Raw genomic sequence first — 18,577 nt, forward strand, 5'->3', positions numbered from 1 at the left:
CCTCAGCCGTAGTGCAGCGAAGAGTGGAGCAAACTTCACAGAGCAGCGAGCAGAACCGGCCCGACGTTTAAACCATCCAAACGTCTGGTCATTCCTCGCTCTAAGACCCGGGCCCTGTCACAACAATGCGCTCGGGGCCTGGACATGGCCACCATGTACAGGCCCAGAACCAACCTTTCCAAATTGGCCCGGTGCTTAGATCGATCAATTTAGACAGACGGATCCTGAAGCTTTTCCACTCCGATTTTTCTCCGCTTCGCTTGCTCCAACCCTGCCTCGACCTCGCCCCGACTTTGCATCATACCCGCACACCTCGACCCTAGAGTCAGCATCACTTTCGCTCATCTCCTCATTGTTTGCAGTGATCATTTACCTCAGAGAAAGAGTTATTAACAAAGTCTTCTTCTTCATGTGCCTTGCACGTTACACGCTTGGGCGATCATGGCTCTCCACATCGAACGATCCCTCGCAGCATCAGTGATATCTCACACACTTAGATCTGTTAGTTCTTTCACAGTATCCATATATTTTCTTCTTTGCCTTCCTCTACTGCGTTTCCCAGGCATACAGCCTTGTAATGTAAGGCATTCTATTTCTCCCTTTCTGATGACATGGCCCAGGAATTTAAGTTTCCTCTCATTTAATGTTCTCATTAAAGATCGTTTTATATGGGCACGTTGCAGTACTGTCTCATTAGTTACCCTATCTCTATATGGTATTTTCAGCATTCTTCTAAGAAACCACATTTTTGTTACTTCTAAGTTTCTTTGGAGTTCTGGTGTTACAGTCCATGTTTCAGAAGCATACAGCAAGACTGAGCAGATGTAACATTTTAGTAGCCTAAACCTTGTTGTCATAGAAATGTGTCTGTTGGTAAAAATGGATTTCATTTTTTGGAAGTTGGTTTTGGCAATGGCAATTCTTCCTTTTATTTCTACTTTACTTCTAGCATCTTGTGATATAAAGCTACCGAGGTAATTAAAGCCAGTCCTTTGCTCAATCTCTTGGTTACCGATGTACAATTGGCAGTTGGGAGTATCCTGCTGTTCTGATATTACCATACATTTGTTTTTTTTACAGTTGATGGTTAGACCAAAATCTGCACTTGTTTGTATTACTTTGTCTAGGAGGATTTGTAGGCCTTCAGCAGCACTTGCTATTAGGGTGGTATCATCTGCATATCTTATATTGTTGATGTTAACACCTCCAATTTTTATCCCATCTAGGTCTTTTATTTCTCTGAGAATCATTTCATTATAGATATTAAATAATTCCGGTGAGGCAACGCATCCCTGTCTCTCTTTGCATTTTAGTCCAACTGCTTATATTATCATCAATTTTTACCGTCGCCGTTTGATTCCAATATAAATTTTGAAGCAGTTGTTGGTCCCTTCCGTTAATGTTTAGTTTTGCAAGAATTTGAAATAATTTTTCATGTTGCACTTTGTCAAATGCTTTAGTGAAATCAATAAAACACAAAAAGACATCACTTTGATACTCAATTGCCCTTTCTGAAAGCATTCGTAGTATGAAAATTGTGTTCCTAGTTCCTTTATTCCCAATAAACCCATATTACAGTTTAGAAGTTTCTGGCCTTAACTTGTTTTTAATTTGACTCAGAACAATTCTCAACAAAATCTTTACTATGTGACTCATAAGACTGATTGTTCTGTAATTTTCGCAGTCAATAGTTCCAGGAATTTTTGGCAGAATTATAAATACTGATTTCAAGAGATCGTCAGGCAATACACCAGACTCATATATGCCATTAAACAGTTCAAGAAGGATATCTATGCCCAGATCTTCTTGGGCTTGTATCATTTCCACTGAAATTTCATCAGGTCCAGTGGTTTTACCATGTTTAATGCTTTTCATTGCTTTAGTTATTTCTTCTTTGGTAATAGGTGGGCCTGAACTAGGGTGCTTAATATTTGGGCGTTCCCCTCTATTATCTTCAAAAAGCTGCTCTATATACTGAATCCACCTCTCACATACTTTCTCTGGATCTGTTAGTATGGATCTGTCTGCTGATCTTATGTATCCTGCAGAGAAGGTTTTCTTAATTCCAGTAATTTCCTTAATTTTCTAGTGCATTTCTTTGCTGTTGTTAATATGGCCTTCTACTCTGTTGCATTTTTGATTCAGCATTCTTCCTTTGCAATATTGCACAATTGTCTGGTCTGTCCGTCTAGCTCTCTGTATTGCACTTCATTATTCTTCACGAACCTTCTTTGTTCCATCAGATCTAGAATTTCTTGGGTTATCCACCCCTTGTTGGTGTGTTGGATTTCTTGTACTGGGATTATCTCCTCTGCTGATTGCTGTACAGCATATTTAAATCTGTCCCAAATAGGCGTTGTTTCATTTTCATTGAGGTGTTCTTCTGCAGCTGTTTTGAATTGTTGCTTAAGTATGCCATCATTTTTAAGTTCTCCCAACATATACTTCTTTCTTTTTTTTCCACGTTTCAGTTTCTTTAATTTTGTTTTGATGGTAGCTATTACTGGATGGTGATCTGAACCACAGTCTGCTCCTGGGGAGGCTTTAGAATTTGTGATATTATTTAGTTGAATTTTTTGCTTTGTGAACGACCAGTAAGTGGTCACATCCTCAGTAGTGCCATCTTAATCCAGATAAAATGGTGAATCAAAGCCAATATTGCTGGAAAATTTACATTCTTCCTTATAGTGGGCATTATCATTTCATTGACTCTGAATAACATCCTCAACACTGTTGCCTGTAATTGTCAGGCAACGTGCTCTTGCCCTACGAGATGTCGAGGCAGAATGGTGCAGCCAGACGCTGATGGTGCTGTGGCAATTCCATTGCCAGCCATGGTATAATCCCCAACATCATCCTACCTGCACCTCTAACGGAGGAGTGGAGAAGTGCTCAGAGTGGAGTGAGAACCTCAAGCCCACAAGTTGCCAGCTCACAGAAGCTCAACAAGTGCAACACCTCACAAACCAGCTCAACCCCTTCTGAACAACCTTCTGCTCCCGCACAGGCTTCTTTGGTCACCGCAGAACTAGGATGGAGTGAATCAGTCTCTCTCCCGAGGGTCTGAATAGAAGGAAGTGGCATTTAGAAGAACGCGAGGGGATGTCATTGAAACCTACCGAATGTTTAGAAAGGGTGGATGAGGAGAGGATGCTTCCTATGGTGGAGGTAGCCAGAACTAGAGGGCACAGTCTCAAAATTGAAGAGCGACCTTTTAGAACAGAGGTAAGGAGGATTTTTTTTAGCCAGAGAGTAGTGAACCTGTGGAATGCTCTGCCACAGGCTGCAGTGGAGGACAAGTCCGTGGGTATATTTAATTGGGAAGTTGATCATTGCCTGATGGGTCAGGGCATCAAAGGATATGGTGAGAAGGCAGGTGTATGGGGTTGAGTGGGATCTGGGATCCGCCGAGGTGGAATTGGCGGAGCAGACACGATGGGCTGAATGGCCTAACTTTGCTTCTATGCCTTATGGTCTTGTGGAAAGAGGATCCTTTCCATATTGCGCCTGTCTGTGAGCAGTTGTTTAAGTTTCAAGGTACATTTATTATCAAGGTATGTATGCGGTACACAACTCTGAGATTCATCTTCTCCAGATAGCCACGAAACAAAGAAAACCACAGAGCTGTTCAAAGAAAAACATCAACATGCAACGCCCATGCACAAAAAAAACAAATCGCGCAAATAGTAATAAGAACATCAACACCACCCAACACACACAAAAAAACAAATCGTGCAAAACTCCCTTCGGTGTACCAGCTGTGAGCTGATCAATATCATACACAGAGTTATCGTCACGTTTGCATTTAGTGCAGCTACATAAATTTCAGATTCCAAACATGTCTTTTTATAGCTTTTAACAACCTAAACCTATCCAAAGGAAATATCTATCCATATCCTCACATTATTGCTTCTACACTTCAGTGAAAATTTCACAGTTTACGATCTTCCCAAAAATATTTAATCTTTTACAACCAGTTGCAGATTCCTGGACGCACGACCTTACAATCTGAGTAATAGTCTGTCTTCTCCTCAGGCTCTTGCATCAGGCCTGCTGTGCCTCTGCACAGAGCGAGGATGGTCAGTTCCACAGCAGTAACCTCAGCATTCATAGAAGGGAAAAGAGATGAGGCGGAACTGTGTGCAAGTCATTGTCACAGACAGATACGGAGGCCCAGTCATTGGGTATACTGAAAGCGGAGGTTGATAGATTCTTAATTAGTCAGAGCATCAAAGAATACAGGGAGAAGGGAGAATGGGGTTGTGAGGGAAAATAAATCAGCCATAATGGAATGACGGAGTAGACTCGATGGGATGAATGCCTAATTCTGCTCTTATGTCCTATGTTCTTACAGAAATATGCAGTTTAGAGTCAAGACTATTCAGTTACACTTCACCAGGTTGATTCCTGGTATGGGGATATTGTCCTATTAGCAGAGACTGAGCAGACAAGACCTACGCTGTGTGGAATTGAGAAGACGGGATCTCATTGAAGATCTTTGAGAATGACGTTTCCTCTGGAGTCTACAGTCAGGGTCATAATCTTCAAATAGAGCAGGTGAGAGAGAGAGAGAGAGAGAGCGAGAGGGAGAGAGAGAGGCCAAGAGAAAGAGAGCGAGAGAGCAAGAGGGGAAGAGTGAGTGAGAGAGATGAGAGCTACAGAGGGAGAGCGAGAGAGAGAAAGAAAGAGAGAACGAGAACAAGAGAGAGAGAGAGAGATAGATAGAGAAAGAGATGAGAGCACATGTCTTTTCCCAGAGACAGAAAACCCAGAAGTGTTATGGAAGCTCATTTGCTGAGTATATTCAAGAAATATGTTGAGGGATTTTTGGATCCTTCAAGGCCATGGGTTCGTACAGGGAAGTGGTGTTGAGATAAACGAAGAGCCAAACATTTGCTGAATCTTAGAGGATTCATTGGCCTATTTCTGCTTTTAGTTCTTGTACTTACTAGCTCTGGACATTACAGACAGTGCCTGCATTAATTACCCATTCCAAACATCTGAACTGAGAAGGCAATTAAGAGCCAACAACTGTGGTGGGTCTGGAGTCATACACAGACTAGATCAGTTAAGGACAACATACTTCCTTCCCTGAACGTCATTAGTGAACCAAATGATTTTTTTAAATATAGGAACACAAGGTTACCTCTGACTCACACTATCTTCCTGATTCCAGATTTATTTACATTCCCAAGGTACCATGTGGGATTTGAACTCATGTCTCTGGACCAGTGGTGCAGAATGCTGGCTGCAGGTATATTGACTTAACCAGTGCATCACTGTACCCCCTAAATGAGCACCAGAAGTTCCACAAAGGAAAGATTCAGGTCAGAAGTCAATGTTAAAAAGGGAAGCTTGGGAGAGAAGAGAAGAAGTGTTTTATTGGCAGCTGTCCGAACATTATTCACGTTAAGTAAAGCTGGTCGATGCAAAGCAAAATTGATGCTACTCACCTTTGCATTCAAACTAAATTACTTAGGTTTAAAAAAGAGAGAAACAGTTTTCAAACATCTCTCCTTAAAGGTTGGCTATAGATATTTAAACAAATGGTAAATCTTTTTCTTTGCTAACCTACATTTTTCCTGGTCTACGGTTTCGCAGAAAGTTTGTAAATATATCAAGAACAATTATTTTAAGAGCTATGTTGCAATAGCTAACATCCAGCCGAAACTGGCTAACTGGCCTGACACCAAACTTGTCATTTGATGAATTTATGCAAGTCTTAAATCAGCTTGGCTCATCTTTACAGCTTAGGGAGGTTCTGTCAAATAAGGGCCAGGATGGAAAAAAAGGAAAATTAAATGTGTTTGTAATCAGTCAGAATTGTACAACGATCCTTGGATTGCGACCCTTTTGTAAAGGGATTAAGTCATTCCTGTGACAGAAAGAGAAAACTCTGGAAGCCTCAAGGCAGTTTGCAGTAATGTAAGAACAGCGATGGTCAATCTGTGCATGGCAAGACCCCACCAGGAGCAAAAGCAGATAGTCTGGTTTTTTCTTTGAGCGTTGTTGATGAGGGATAAGGACGAACACAGTCAATGAATCCCCGTGAAGATGGGACAGTCTCTCCTAGGATTCTTGTGCTGGAATATAGTGTGAAGTCAAAGGACAACAAATAACCCAACAAGAAGCACGGCCTCGACCTCCTGCGATCCATTCACTCCCTCCACCACCTCCCTAACTCAGTCACAAACCACGGGCTTATTCAACCCTAGACCAGCCCAGCCCACTTAATGGAAATTAAAACAATGCATTGGTCCAAGTTCAGCTCTCAGTTTGATTGTTCATCCATGCCAGGAGACAGGGGTTAGGCGACTGGTTTCAGATCTTGAGATAAGCAAGGCACAGGTCAGTACTGATTCCCGTTTCTCATCTGCACTGTTCTAATTCTGTTAATTTATACACTCCCGCCAGGCAAATAACCACAGAAGCTGCCAGGCCCCTGTGAACAATATTAATGTTCTCCAGCAAAGGGACACTAATGTTTCTATCAGCTCTGTTTAACATTTACTGCAAGCCTCTCTGTTGTCGGGACAAGAAGGAATAAACAGTTTGCCCTTGCCTTGTGCCAAGATGCAAAAAGCCATTCCTGCCAGTAGTTAGTAATAAAGGTTCAAAGTAAATCTATTATCAACGTACATATATGTCACCGTATACAACTCTGAGGTTCATTTTCTATCATCCATACTCAATCAATCCATAATAGAATAATAACCATAACAGAAAGACAGCATCAACTTTGGTGTTCAACCAGCGTGCAAAAGACAACAGACAGTGTGAATGCAAAAATAAATAAATAATAACAATGAATAGATAAGCCACAGATATTGAGAACTTGAGATGAAGAGTCATTGAAAGTGATCCCATAGGTTGTGGGAACTGTCCCATGTTGGGGTGAGTGAAGTATCCCCTTTGACGTCAGAACCCGGTGTTTGAGGGTAGTAACTGTTCTTGAACCTGGTGGTGCGAGTCCTGAGGCTCCTGTACCTTCTACCTGCTGTCAGCAGCGAGAAGAGAGCGCAACGTGCATTTACCTATTTTATTTAGCATTTATTATTATTAAAAATGGTGAGATGAGTATTTTAAGAAATTTTGGGCCCCATATCTAAGAACATGCTGGTATTTAGGGGATCCAGAGGATCTTCACGTTAGTCGACCAATGACCAGATCACTTCAGCCGACAGTGACCAAAGTCAGGGCAAATTGTCAGGAGGCAAGTCCGTACATCTGAGGGGCAGGGTCAGTAGAGATTAGTTGACATAGTTACTGAGGCTATGGTAAAATGTTCACACCAGCAAACTATTTCTCAGACAAACAGCAAAGTCAGAGGCTGAAAATGCTAAGTGGATGAGCAAAGGGTGGCTATAGTTTGTACAAGAATGGTGTTAGGATGCTTTCCAACATTAGAAAACGTGGCACTGTTCCAGGCATTAGTTATTACCATAAAAGACTAGTCTGCAAAGATTCTGGTATATCCTGATCAATGGATTGCTTCTTATGATAACTAATTCCAACGCCCATTCTGCACTCTGAGGTCAATAATAAAATGCAAGCATTTCATCACACTCCCACGAGAGAAGCTCCAGTTTGTAAACTCGACACAATGCCTGTTTTTGCTGCTTTAATACTGAACAAAGATTCCTAGTTGCAATTCACTATTGAACACAGGGAACGGGATGGAGTTTTTCAATTAGCTACCGACAGGCATAATGCATTGATTAGGACACACCAAAAAAAATTTGAGACTTGTCATTATTAGTAATAACTAACAACAAAGGCTTTACTAATGCTGGGGCAGTGCCATGTTTCCACAGCTGGAAGGCGACTTTACACCATCCTCATATATGCATAGCAGCCACACTCTGATTACTAATTTAACAGAGTCAAATTTTGGTTTTTTTTGCTGTTTGTTCTAGAAATAGCTTGATGGCATAGTTGATTTGACTATGTAAACTAGTCTCCACAGTTTCTACCCCGCTGCAAATAGAAGGGGTCCGTTTTAAATGGTGCTGGCTTTGAACAGCGCAGCTCATCTCTTAAAAATATATTATCTCATGATCTCATTTTAAATATAAACCCTCAAGAAAATACTTGCGAAAACACCACAACTTCCTAGTCTCAGTAAAAGCCTGGACTGTCTGGCACCTATCCAGATGTCCCTGCTGTCAAATGGCCCAGCAACTTCACACGTTAACTACGGCAAATTGATAAGGAACGAGATTGCATCTAATGACCACAGAGCTACAAACAACAGGAAGCAGGCAAATTCTCATTCTCACTCAACTGGTAACCAGTGTTTCAAGATTAATGTTCACTTTAAGAACAAGAAGGAACCCAACCAGCCCAATACAGGTAAAGCCAGCCGCTCCAAAGATATCGAAGAAGTCCTCTACTTCACTCTTATATTGTTTCTGTGCCAATTTTAATCTGGCAAATTGTTCCATTTCCCTCTGCAAGTCCTCGTTTCACTGTTTACCACTCTTGCAGTCTGCCGCTTCTGGCGGTGTAGTGGCTTCCTCACTATGCTTCGAGGCGAATGGTCTCGGGTTCGAATCTGGCCGACTCCTTGCACGCTTTCCATCTGTGCTGGGTAGAGCATCAAGCCAGCAACTCAGCCTCGTAAAGAAAAAATCAAACCAGTGCTAAAGAAATGGCAAGGTTGCCGTCTGACGTGCCACGAGGCGTGAAGAGGAACTTCTTTTTGGGTATGTATTGTCTTCTTATTTCCTGGTGACTATGTTGTATTGATGGTCTCTGACTATACCCTTGCCAAAATTTCCTCGGTATCCATTCTGTCAAAGTGTTTCATAGCTTTAAAGTCCCCTGTTGTGTCACCCCACAGCCCTCTTTTCTGAAATCTGTTCATCTTTAACAAGGCCCATACCTTTTGAGTTTTCGCACCTCTTCTCTCTTTCTCTCACTCAGCACAGCAGCTTTACCGACAGAAGTTAATTTACTGTTTTTAAAATAGTTATAAACATGTATTCATAGAACTCTTGTTAAGCAATTTCCAAACACACATCAGGAATGATTGTACACACAATGTTTCCAGTTAATAAGAAAATAATCGACTGTACTCTTTTCCATAGATGCTGCCTGGCCTACTGAGTTCCTCCAGCATCCTGTGTGCGTTGATTGAATAAGAGAAGACATCCAGATACTTTACCCAAATGTGTTTTTGAGGACAACATGAAGAAAAAGAATCTACCACCAATCAATATGCATTGTAGGCCTTTCAAAGCAAGAGGTTACTCCATCCTGTGCGCTGGTTTGTCCCACTCACTAACCTGATTGGCTCGGGTCTTAAATGGTAGTTCAGAGCATTGACCAGAAGCTCCTCTGAAAATGGCTGCTTCCCCTCCTTTCTCCGAATGTCAAAGTGAGCAGAATTACACAGAGCGTGGACACCGGTGTCCGTCCGGCTAGAGATGAAGACCTTGACCTCGTTGGCCGGCCGAAGTTTTTGCAACGCACCCTGATGAATACAATGGGAACATGGATTAGGGCACTGCGCACCGTCCTTGGGCAAAAACCGTGGTGCTTCGATTCATCCAGAAAGTGGCATCTTCATTGCTGACAAGTCTGAAGCAAATTCATCAACAAAAAAAAGAGGTGACACCGTCTGGATTTAATTTGATGGAAATTATCATCAAAAATGTTGTGAGATACGTATTTTACACTTAATTCCTCCTGTGGTACAGCTCCTAGACAAGTTAAAAAGTCTGTTGAAAAGTGAGGAGAGGCACTTGATCTGGACATAAGAATTTGCAAAATTTAACAATTGTGGTGAACCACAGGCTGCGTGCTTATCCCCCACTCCCCTTGCTTTACACTTATGACTGTATGGCTAAGCACAGCTCTAATGCCATATTCAAGTTAGCTGACGACGCCACTGTCATAGATGGAGTCAAAGGTGGTGATGAATCAGCATACAAGCAGGAGATTGAAAATCTGTCTGTTGAGTGGTAACACAACAACCACTCACTCAAGGTCAGCAAAACCAAGGAGCTGATTATTGACTTCAGAAGGAAACCAGAGGTCCGTGAGCCAGTCCTCATTGGGGGATCAAAGGTGGAGAGGGTCAGCAACTTTAAATTCCTTGGTGTTATTATTTTGGAGGACCTGTCCTGGGCAGTCCCTCTACTTCCTTAGGAGTCTACGGAGATTCAACATGACATCTAAAACTTTGACAAACTTCGATAGATGTGCAGTGGATAGTATATCGACTGGCTGCATCACAGCCTGGCATGGAAACACCAATGCCCTTGAACAGAAAATCCTACAAAAAGTACTGGATACGACCCAGTCCATCACAGGAAAGCAGCATCCATCATCAGGGACCCTCACCACCCAGGACATGCTCACTTCTCACTGCTGCCACCACGAAGGTGGTATTAGAGCCTCAGGACTCACTGCACCAAGTTCAGGATGAGACTCTTGAATCACAGGGGATAACTTCACTCGCTCCATCATTGGAATGCTCCCAGGATCAATGGACTAACTTTCAAGGACTCTTCATCTCATCTTCTCAATGTTTATTATTTGATTATTTATTATTATTATTTCTTTCTTTTTGTATTTGCACAGTTTGTTGTATTCTGCGCTCTGATTGAGCGTTCAAGTTGGGCAGTCTTCCATTGATTCTGTTATGGTTATTAGTCTATAGATTTATTGAGCATGCCCACAAGAGAACGAATCTCAATGTTGAATATGGTGACATAGATACACTTTAATAATAAACTTCCTTTGAACTTTGAAATGGCATTGCTGCTGACGGACAACGAGGTGAACCAGCTACAGGGTCTGTAATTTAAGATGTGGGGTGACAGGAATGTGTACATTTGCAACCCAACACATTCTAAACCTCAGGACAAAAAATATCCAGACTCTATACCAAATCTTCCGACTTTGGGTAACTGGCTCTCTCTGTCTGTATCAGAATTGACTCTGATTTCTCTCTCTGAGACCCGCTGAACATATCCTACAATCAATCAGGCCATCAGTAACACATGGTACGAACTAAAAATCATATAATTGTAACCGCTATATTAGGTTTCATCCCATCACAGATGTTCCCTTTAATTCTCCCCCACCTTCTCCTTTCCGCTTCTGATGACCTGAAACAGTAACTCTCTTTCTGCCACCTCTCCTGCTGAGCGTTTCCGAACTTTCTGTTTCTCTGTCAGGATACAGCAGTGTGTACTAGCTGGAAAAGACGCACGCTACTCACCTGGACTATTGCAGCAGCACCTCCCAAACATATGATCACTAACACCAAGAACAGATGCACAGAAAACGCCACCACCTACAAGTCCCACACTATATCAACTTGGAAATGTTGCTTCACCACCTCTATTTCACTCCTCCATCTCTCAGGTGGCGACATGGAGGCATACAGGAGTGATGAAGATCAGCTGGTTGAGGGGTGTCACAACAACCGCTTTGCACTCAAAGACAACTGATAGAGGACTTCCGGAAGGGGAAGTCCAGAGAACACACACCAGTCCTCATCAAGGGAACAGCAGTGGGAAGTACACACACACACACACACACACTTCTTTTTCGGTTGTCCATCGAGATCTGATGACAAAATCCACTCCTTTAACAGTGAGATATTTGATGACTGTACAGTCCTATCCTGGACCCACAAGTTCTACTGCAAGTGGGACACGTATATGTCATAGTGATGGCAACCATGGCTACATTTCTCCTGGCTCTCTTCTGGTTGTTCTTTCCATCTCCAGAATACAAACCCCGTCCCTCCCCAAACAAACAAACAAACAATCTCTCTCTCTCTCTCTCTCTCTCTCTCTCTCTCTCTCTCTCTCTCTCTCTCCCTCTCTCTCTCTCTAAAATACAGTTTATTCCAGTTAATTGGTACTCATTGGAACCAGTACATTTTGGCCCATTTAAGCTGCTGCCCCAATTAGCTCCAGTTTCATAGAAACGCTTAAAAAGGAATGAAAAAGCCTAACTACCATTCAACTGAGTAACAGATTATGTACTCAAAAGAAATACAGAACAAATTAGAGCACTACCAAAACTAAAGGTGGTTATCTGTCATATGCGATGACAGGAACCCCACGAGGGAGAATGCTTAAAAGTGGAAAAGCCATTACATTGGAACAGGTCTACTATCTTGACCTCAGACGTCTGGGTCCAGTGGTACGAGTAGACATCACAACTGACCTCTTTCCAGTTGCAGTGATGACCATGACGTGTTCTGTGCCTTGTCACTCCCTTCGCTCTCCGCGTAGCATTGCAGTACCACCTTCCTGGCCATCGGATCTCACTGTAGGTCTCACCTGGCCAGTGTGCTGAGGCTAGGGTGGGCACGTCCCTGTCCTACCCGGGGTATGAGACTCGCTGGCTACTCTCACCTGGTTTAGCTGCCAGTCAGTGCTGTACCAGGTATAGCTGCTGTCTCGTGCAAACAGCTACTTGGAGCCGCAGGTGAGAGCTGAGTGCCCGGTGGGGACCAAACATAACATTCAAGATGACTGTCCATACCTTCAAATTTTTTGTAGTTTCTAACTTGTTGAAGTAGTGAAATCATTTCATTTTCACTCCTGGCCATTCCTGTCATCTCAAAGCTTGAAACTGCAGTGAGCAAATCCATTCTGAGTTTTCTTACTGCTTATATCAGTGACAAAAATCTCTGCTTTTTGAACACAAACACATGCAACTGAGACGATGTAAAAACTGCTCGCTCCAAGCATGGTACAGTGTCTAATGGCCACACGATGCGCTCATGACTGACGCTTGCTAGAAAATGCTTGACAAGTCTGCTGCCCCAATTAGTTTATTCATTTCATTCAGCGACACACCAAGGAGCTGGCCCTTCCAGCTTTTCAAGGTACGATGTCCCACCAACCCCCTGACAAGCTCAATTAACCTTAGCCCAATCACAGGACAATTTACAATGACCAATTTAACCTACCTGGTACGTCTTCAGACTGTGGGAGGAAACAGGAGGACTCGGGGAAAACCCGTGCATTCCACGGGGAGGACGTACAGAGACTCCTTACAGAACAGCGCTGGAATTGAACTCCGAACTCCGGGACACCCTGAGCTGTAATAGCGTCACGCTAACCGCTACCGTGGCAGCATATTGTCCCAAGCAAACAAAGGCAACCTCTGCTATTTTCCCGATTAGTTTTTGTTCTTTAATAGCCGTCCCAAATGAATGGCTGTCCTGATTAACACATGGCCCAATTAACTGGAATCCATAATTTATATTTTTTATTAGTATGTATTGCAATATACTGCAGCCACAAGACAAACAAATTTCACAACATATGCCAGTGATATTAAACCTGATTCTGGTTCTTCACTGTTGTTCTAAATCCTAGAACAGCCTCCCACCAACACCAAGGGAGCAGTATGTCCACGAAACTGCATGCCTAGTGTAGATTTGTTCCTATTAGAACCATAATATATCGTGGGGAATGTCGGGCTTGGCATATGTGTTTCAAATTGTCCATAATTCTGAACAGACTAGATTTTTCTTAAATAATGCCACATTTTGTCCATGCACAATCTTCTTATCCAACTCCTCTCTAAGGATTCAGTTGTAAAGCCAGATGAAGAATATAAATTTGCCAGATTTTGATTTTTTTTAAAACAGCTGTATTTACGAGATCAAATGCAGAGAAGCCCCATGAAGTGGACTACAGCTGTGCGTCTGTATTCCAGAGCAGGGGAACTGTACGACATTCTCTAGTCTTTATTCTCTACTTTGCAGGGGTTGTGAAAAATAACTGGATAAAGAAGCAGAAATTTTTTAAAAATCAAACATTCACAAGGGAAAGGCGGCTTCACATTTTCCACTGCCATTCTTTCCCCATGGTGCACACGCTGCAGTAATAACCCTGTTTGACAACGCTGGTGAAACTGTTAACTCTCTCTGGCAATCATCATCAGGCTATCTACATTCAAGCTATTTCTGTATCTGGTGACAACATTGCTGGAAACCTATTGCTGTCCTTGTTCAAGCTCCCTGAAGGATAAAGTTACTCAAGTGTTGTTGAGTCCAAGATTGCAACTGCTGGTGTTTAAATGGAATTTTAAAACTGAGGAACATGTAACAGGAGTGAGGTTGTAAGGCACCAAGGCTGAGAAAGGGAAAGATTAATTTGCAAAAAAAAAAGACAGGAGTGGGTTACCTGGCCTCTTCAGCATACTCAATCGTTCAATAAGACCATTGTCAACTTTCCTGTCCAATCCCTATACCTGCTGATCTCCTCAATGTCCAAAATTCAACAGATCTCATTCGTACATAGGATCAAGAACCATGCATCAATGGCCCTCTGAGTAATGAATTCCAAAAGTTCACTCAAAAGAAAACAGAACACTGGAAGAACTCACCACCTGTCAAAGTCAACTTGCGTCTTTTGCCTCTCTAGTTGCTGCCTGACCCGCACAGTTCCTTTGACATTCTATTTTCCTGGAATAAAAGTTTCCAAAGATGCACAACCTCTTGTGCAGAGAAATAGCTCCTCCTCTTTGTGTCCTTAAGAACTGCACATCCAGTGACAAGCTATTATGATATAATTGGCACCGTTTTATTGCTCTTGTCAGGCAGATAACAAGCAGTTTGAGAATACACTGTGTTGTGAGTAGGTAGATTTTGGCATACATTACCTGGGACAACGGGGAAAGATTTGGCTGTGACAATCAGCCAGAAGCTAGATAAGCATTTTCCAGAAGCGTAGGCTGCCCTTCCAAAATGTCAGCATGAACTCAATTGGCCGAATAGCCCATTTCTGTGCTGCAACCAAACAAATCTTTAAGCACTCCAGGCAGAAAGTGACATGGATTTGTTTTTGTAGTATGTCAGGGATGACCTGCCAAGTTATCAGGATAACTTACCATCCTTCTGACATGGTCAAGAGGTTCATTTGTTGTTCAGACCAAATATCAGGATGGGGAAGAAATGTGATATGTGACTTTGACTGTGGAATGATTGTTGGTGCCAGATGGGGTGGTTTGAGCATCTCAGAAACTGCTGGTCTCCTGGGATTTTCACACACACCAGTTCCTAGTGTTTACAGAGAATGGAGCAAGAATCAAAACAACATCCAGAGAGTGGCAGTTCTGTGGGCAAAAATGCTTTGTTAATGAAAGAGGGAATGGCCAGACTGGTTCAAACTGACAGGAAGGTGACAGTAACTCAAATAACCACACATTACAACAGTGGTGTGTGGAAGAGCATCTCTGAGTGTACAACACGTTGAACCTTGAAGTGGATGGGCTGCAACAGCAGAAGACCACGGACAATTAAGAAGCTGCTGGCCTAGACAGACTGGGAAGGCGAGGTGTTGGGACCAGAGGTGAGAGATTTCACTCGCGCTCCTGCGATGTTCACTCCTAACTCCACAATGCTAAGGCTGTGAGATTCCCCCAGCTGTTGTGTTTCAGGCCTGCAAGCTTCGCGCCCATTTGCCCCACTAATTTAATGAACTGAGACCGAGGCTTCGAGCCTTCTCCAGGGATTGGGACTCAAGAACTCATTTTGGTTCGGAACGCTGCTGCTCACTTCTATTGTTTGTATGATTTGTGATTGTTTTTCTCTTTTTCTGCACATCGGGTGTTGGTCTCTTTTTTAAATTGGGTTCTTTCCAGTTTCTTGCTTTGTGGCTGCCTGTAAGCAGACAAATCTCAAGGTTGGATAATTTATACGTTCTTTGATAATAAATGTACTTTGAACTTGACCTATATTCAGTGGTCACTTTATTAGGTACAGGAGGTACCCAATGCAGTGGCCACAGAGTGTATGCTACAGCCTTCATTATATGCCTAGGATTTAGAGTGGGCCTTGAGCTGCTGGCTTGAAGACATTTGTGTCATCCACTGAGCCAAAATGAAAAGATTAACAGAAAACATTAAGAATTTCTATCTTGTTTTAGCTGGCTGCTAAAGGCTCTGGTGATACGTGGCTGCATAACCGTAAGAGGAATGCGTATGCACAACACATGCAGACGTTGCTGGACTCAACTACAAAATGTGACTGACTCAAGTTTCTGCTTTTTCTTACACTGAGAGCCCCATTATTTTTCCATTGGCAGAGCTCCTAAACATACAGCAGTTCCAAATGCCAAGAACAAAAAAGCTTGCAGTTGAAAGACAAAAAAAAAGAAATCGGAACACATAGGTTTACAAGATCTAATATCTTGGTAAACACAGGGAATGGTGAAGGAGGTCAAGTCGAGAGTTAAACCCTGTTGCAGCCATGCTCCCTGCAAGGTAAAGAAAGAAGGAGTTATTGAAGACAAATTTTTGAGAAAAACAATGTTGGAAATGCATTGTAAAGTCCTTCGCCAGTTAACACTGGAACTGGGTTTCACTGCCACACCTTACACAGCTATTGGAAAACCACCACTCACACGGTGCACAATCTGTTTCGATGCTACAGCATAAGTGTCCAATTGCCACCTGTGGAGGCGCTTCAATACAGGGGGAGAAAGATGATAAGAATATCCAGAAAAGGAATTAATGGCACACGGCAGCTGACTCACAGACGCATAGCAAAGCCAGGACAGATCGCAAGAGATGGATGCAAATTAAACATGCCCCTTCAACGGGCAATCACCGTAACAAAAAACACTGGTCAGGTTAGTCAGAGTCAGTGGACGGGAAGAGTCAATTATTTTCACTTGAGAAACAGACAGACAGACATACTTTATTGATCCAGAGGGAAATTGGGTTTCGTAACAGTTGCACCAACCAAGAGTAGTGTAGAAATATAGCAATATAAAACCACAAATAATTAAATAATAATAAGTAAATAATTCCAAGTGGAAATTAGTCCAGGACCAGCCTATTGGCTCAGGGTGTCTGACATTCCGAGGGAGGAGTTGTAAAGTTTGATGGCCACAGGCAGGAATGACTTCCTATGACGCTCAGTGTTACATCTTGGTGGAATGAGTCTCTGGCTGAATGTACTCCTGTGCCTAACCAGTACATTATGGAATGGATGGGAGACATTGTCCAAGATGGCATGCAACTTGGACAGCATCCTCTTTTGAGACACCACCGTCAGAGAGTCCAGTTCCACCCCCACAACATCACTGGCCTTTACAAATGAGTTTGTTGATTCTGTTGGTGTCTGCTACCCTCAGCCTGCTGCCCCAGCACACAACAGCAAACATGATAGCACTGGCCTCCACAGACTCGTAGAACATCCTCAGCATCGTCCTGCAGATGTTAAATAACCTCAGTCTCCTCAGGAAGTAGAGACGGCTCTGACCCTTCTTGTAGACAAGCCTCAGTGTTCTTTGACCAGTCCAGTTTATTGTCAATTCGTAAAACGGCATCAGAGTTGGTCTGGCAAACGAGCTTCTACCTCTCAGTGGCTGAACACCAACCACCCAGCATCAAGTTTTATTGATAGATCCTATTTTGCCAAAAGCTCTTTGCAACCCCAAAGGCCATCATTAAAATACAAAATGATATATAATTAATTAGCTAAGACCAATTAGTCAAACTTTCCACGTGATTCCATAGTGAATGATTTACTTCCAGACGGAAGAGCTGAATAATTATTTTTGGTTAGTGCCTTCTAATAAACAGCAGATGTTAACAATAATTTTGACTGTGTGCTCCTGAGATATCACGTGGTGAAGGGCAAGGTTTGTCAACATGGGTTCAGGAATCCAGTCATATATCGCATTATTGTGTGGTGACAAATCGCTTTTTTTTGAAGTGGGAATTGATTATGATTATTTCTGGGCTGAGTTGTGGTTATCACTGTTGTTTTAATCTGTACCAGTTACAAAACACACCGCTGTGATTTGCCTAAGTAATTTCAACAGAACCTCCAAAACCTGCGACGTCTGCCACAAAACAAGGGCAAAAAGGCCCTTGGCCAATGAGGAACAGCGTCATCTGCAGATTTCCCTCCATCCTGATTGGGAAACCATCACTGGTCCTGCATCGTTGCTGTGTCGTCATTCTTGGAACTTCCTTCCCAATGTTGCAAAACCTTCACCATAAAGACAGTAGATTTGGGGTTCCCAACCCAGGGTCCATGGACTCCATTCTGAATGGTTTTGGTCCATGGCATTAAAAAGGTCGGGAACCCCTGCTGTAGAGATTTTCAAGATAGTAGCTCACCACCATGTTTTCAATGGGCAGTAAAGCCTTGACAATGGCACACCTAAGAGAACCCAGCGTGCTATCCAAAATTGATCCTTTATCCTCAAAGCTAAAATTGATTACCTAGTCTTTAACCCTCTGCCAGTTGGGGAGCTTGTTGTGTGGGCTTCCAGGACTAACTATTCCTGCAAGACAACAGTGACTACATCTTAAAATTACTTCATTATCTACAAATCACTACTAATCAGCCACAATTTTACAGAGTGGTGATAAAATAGCACGAGGGCCTCTTCCTAGGGTAAGGATCAGGGTACGGACCCCTCGGTTAATGGTAGGGGTCTGCGGGACCCAGGGGCTATGTCTGTGAAGTGCAAGCACTTCCTCCCTCCCTCCCATCGGCAAATCTAATGACATACTTGGATACAGAGCTTGTCCAAAGAATTTCAGGATAGCGGGCCAGAAATCTCCCTTTTTCATCAAC

General features: G+C 42.7%; 1 protein-coding gene and 1 long non-coding RNA gene across 3 annotated transcripts in view; one reads left to right on the forward strand and one right to left on the reverse strand.

The window, feature by feature from the left end:
• The window catches only part of LOC132382132 (uncharacterized), a 29,131-nt gene extending 19,850 nt beyond the window's left edge, over positions 1 to 9,281 (forward strand). Inside the window, exons 3-4 of the long non-coding RNA XR_009508216.1 lie at positions 8,488 to 8,705; positions 9,090 to 9,281. This is a non-coding gene — a long non-coding RNA (uncharacterized LOC132382132). The remainder of the gene's footprint in view (positions 1 to 8,487; positions 8,706 to 9,089) is intronic.
• pusl1 (pseudouridine synthase like 1) overlaps positions 1 to 18,577 on the reverse strand; it is a 97,129-nt gene that overhangs the window by 51,993 nt on the left and 26,559 nt on the right. For both annotated transcript variants that reach the window (XM_059952022.1, XM_059952023.1), the window contains exon 3: positions 9,288 to 9,475. In XM_059952022.1, coding sequence (XP_059808005.1) covers positions 9,288 to 9,475 — 188 coding nt within the window. The remainder of the gene's footprint in view (positions 1 to 9,287; positions 9,476 to 18,577) is intronic.

The sequence above is a fragment of the Hypanus sabinus genome, chromosome 27 (assembly GCF_030144855.1).
Source record: "Hypanus sabinus isolate sHypSab1 chromosome 27, sHypSab1.hap1, whole genome shotgun sequence".
Lineage (NCBI taxonomy): Eukaryota > Metazoa > Chordata > Chondrichthyes > Myliobatiformes > Dasyatidae > Hypanus > Hypanus sabinus.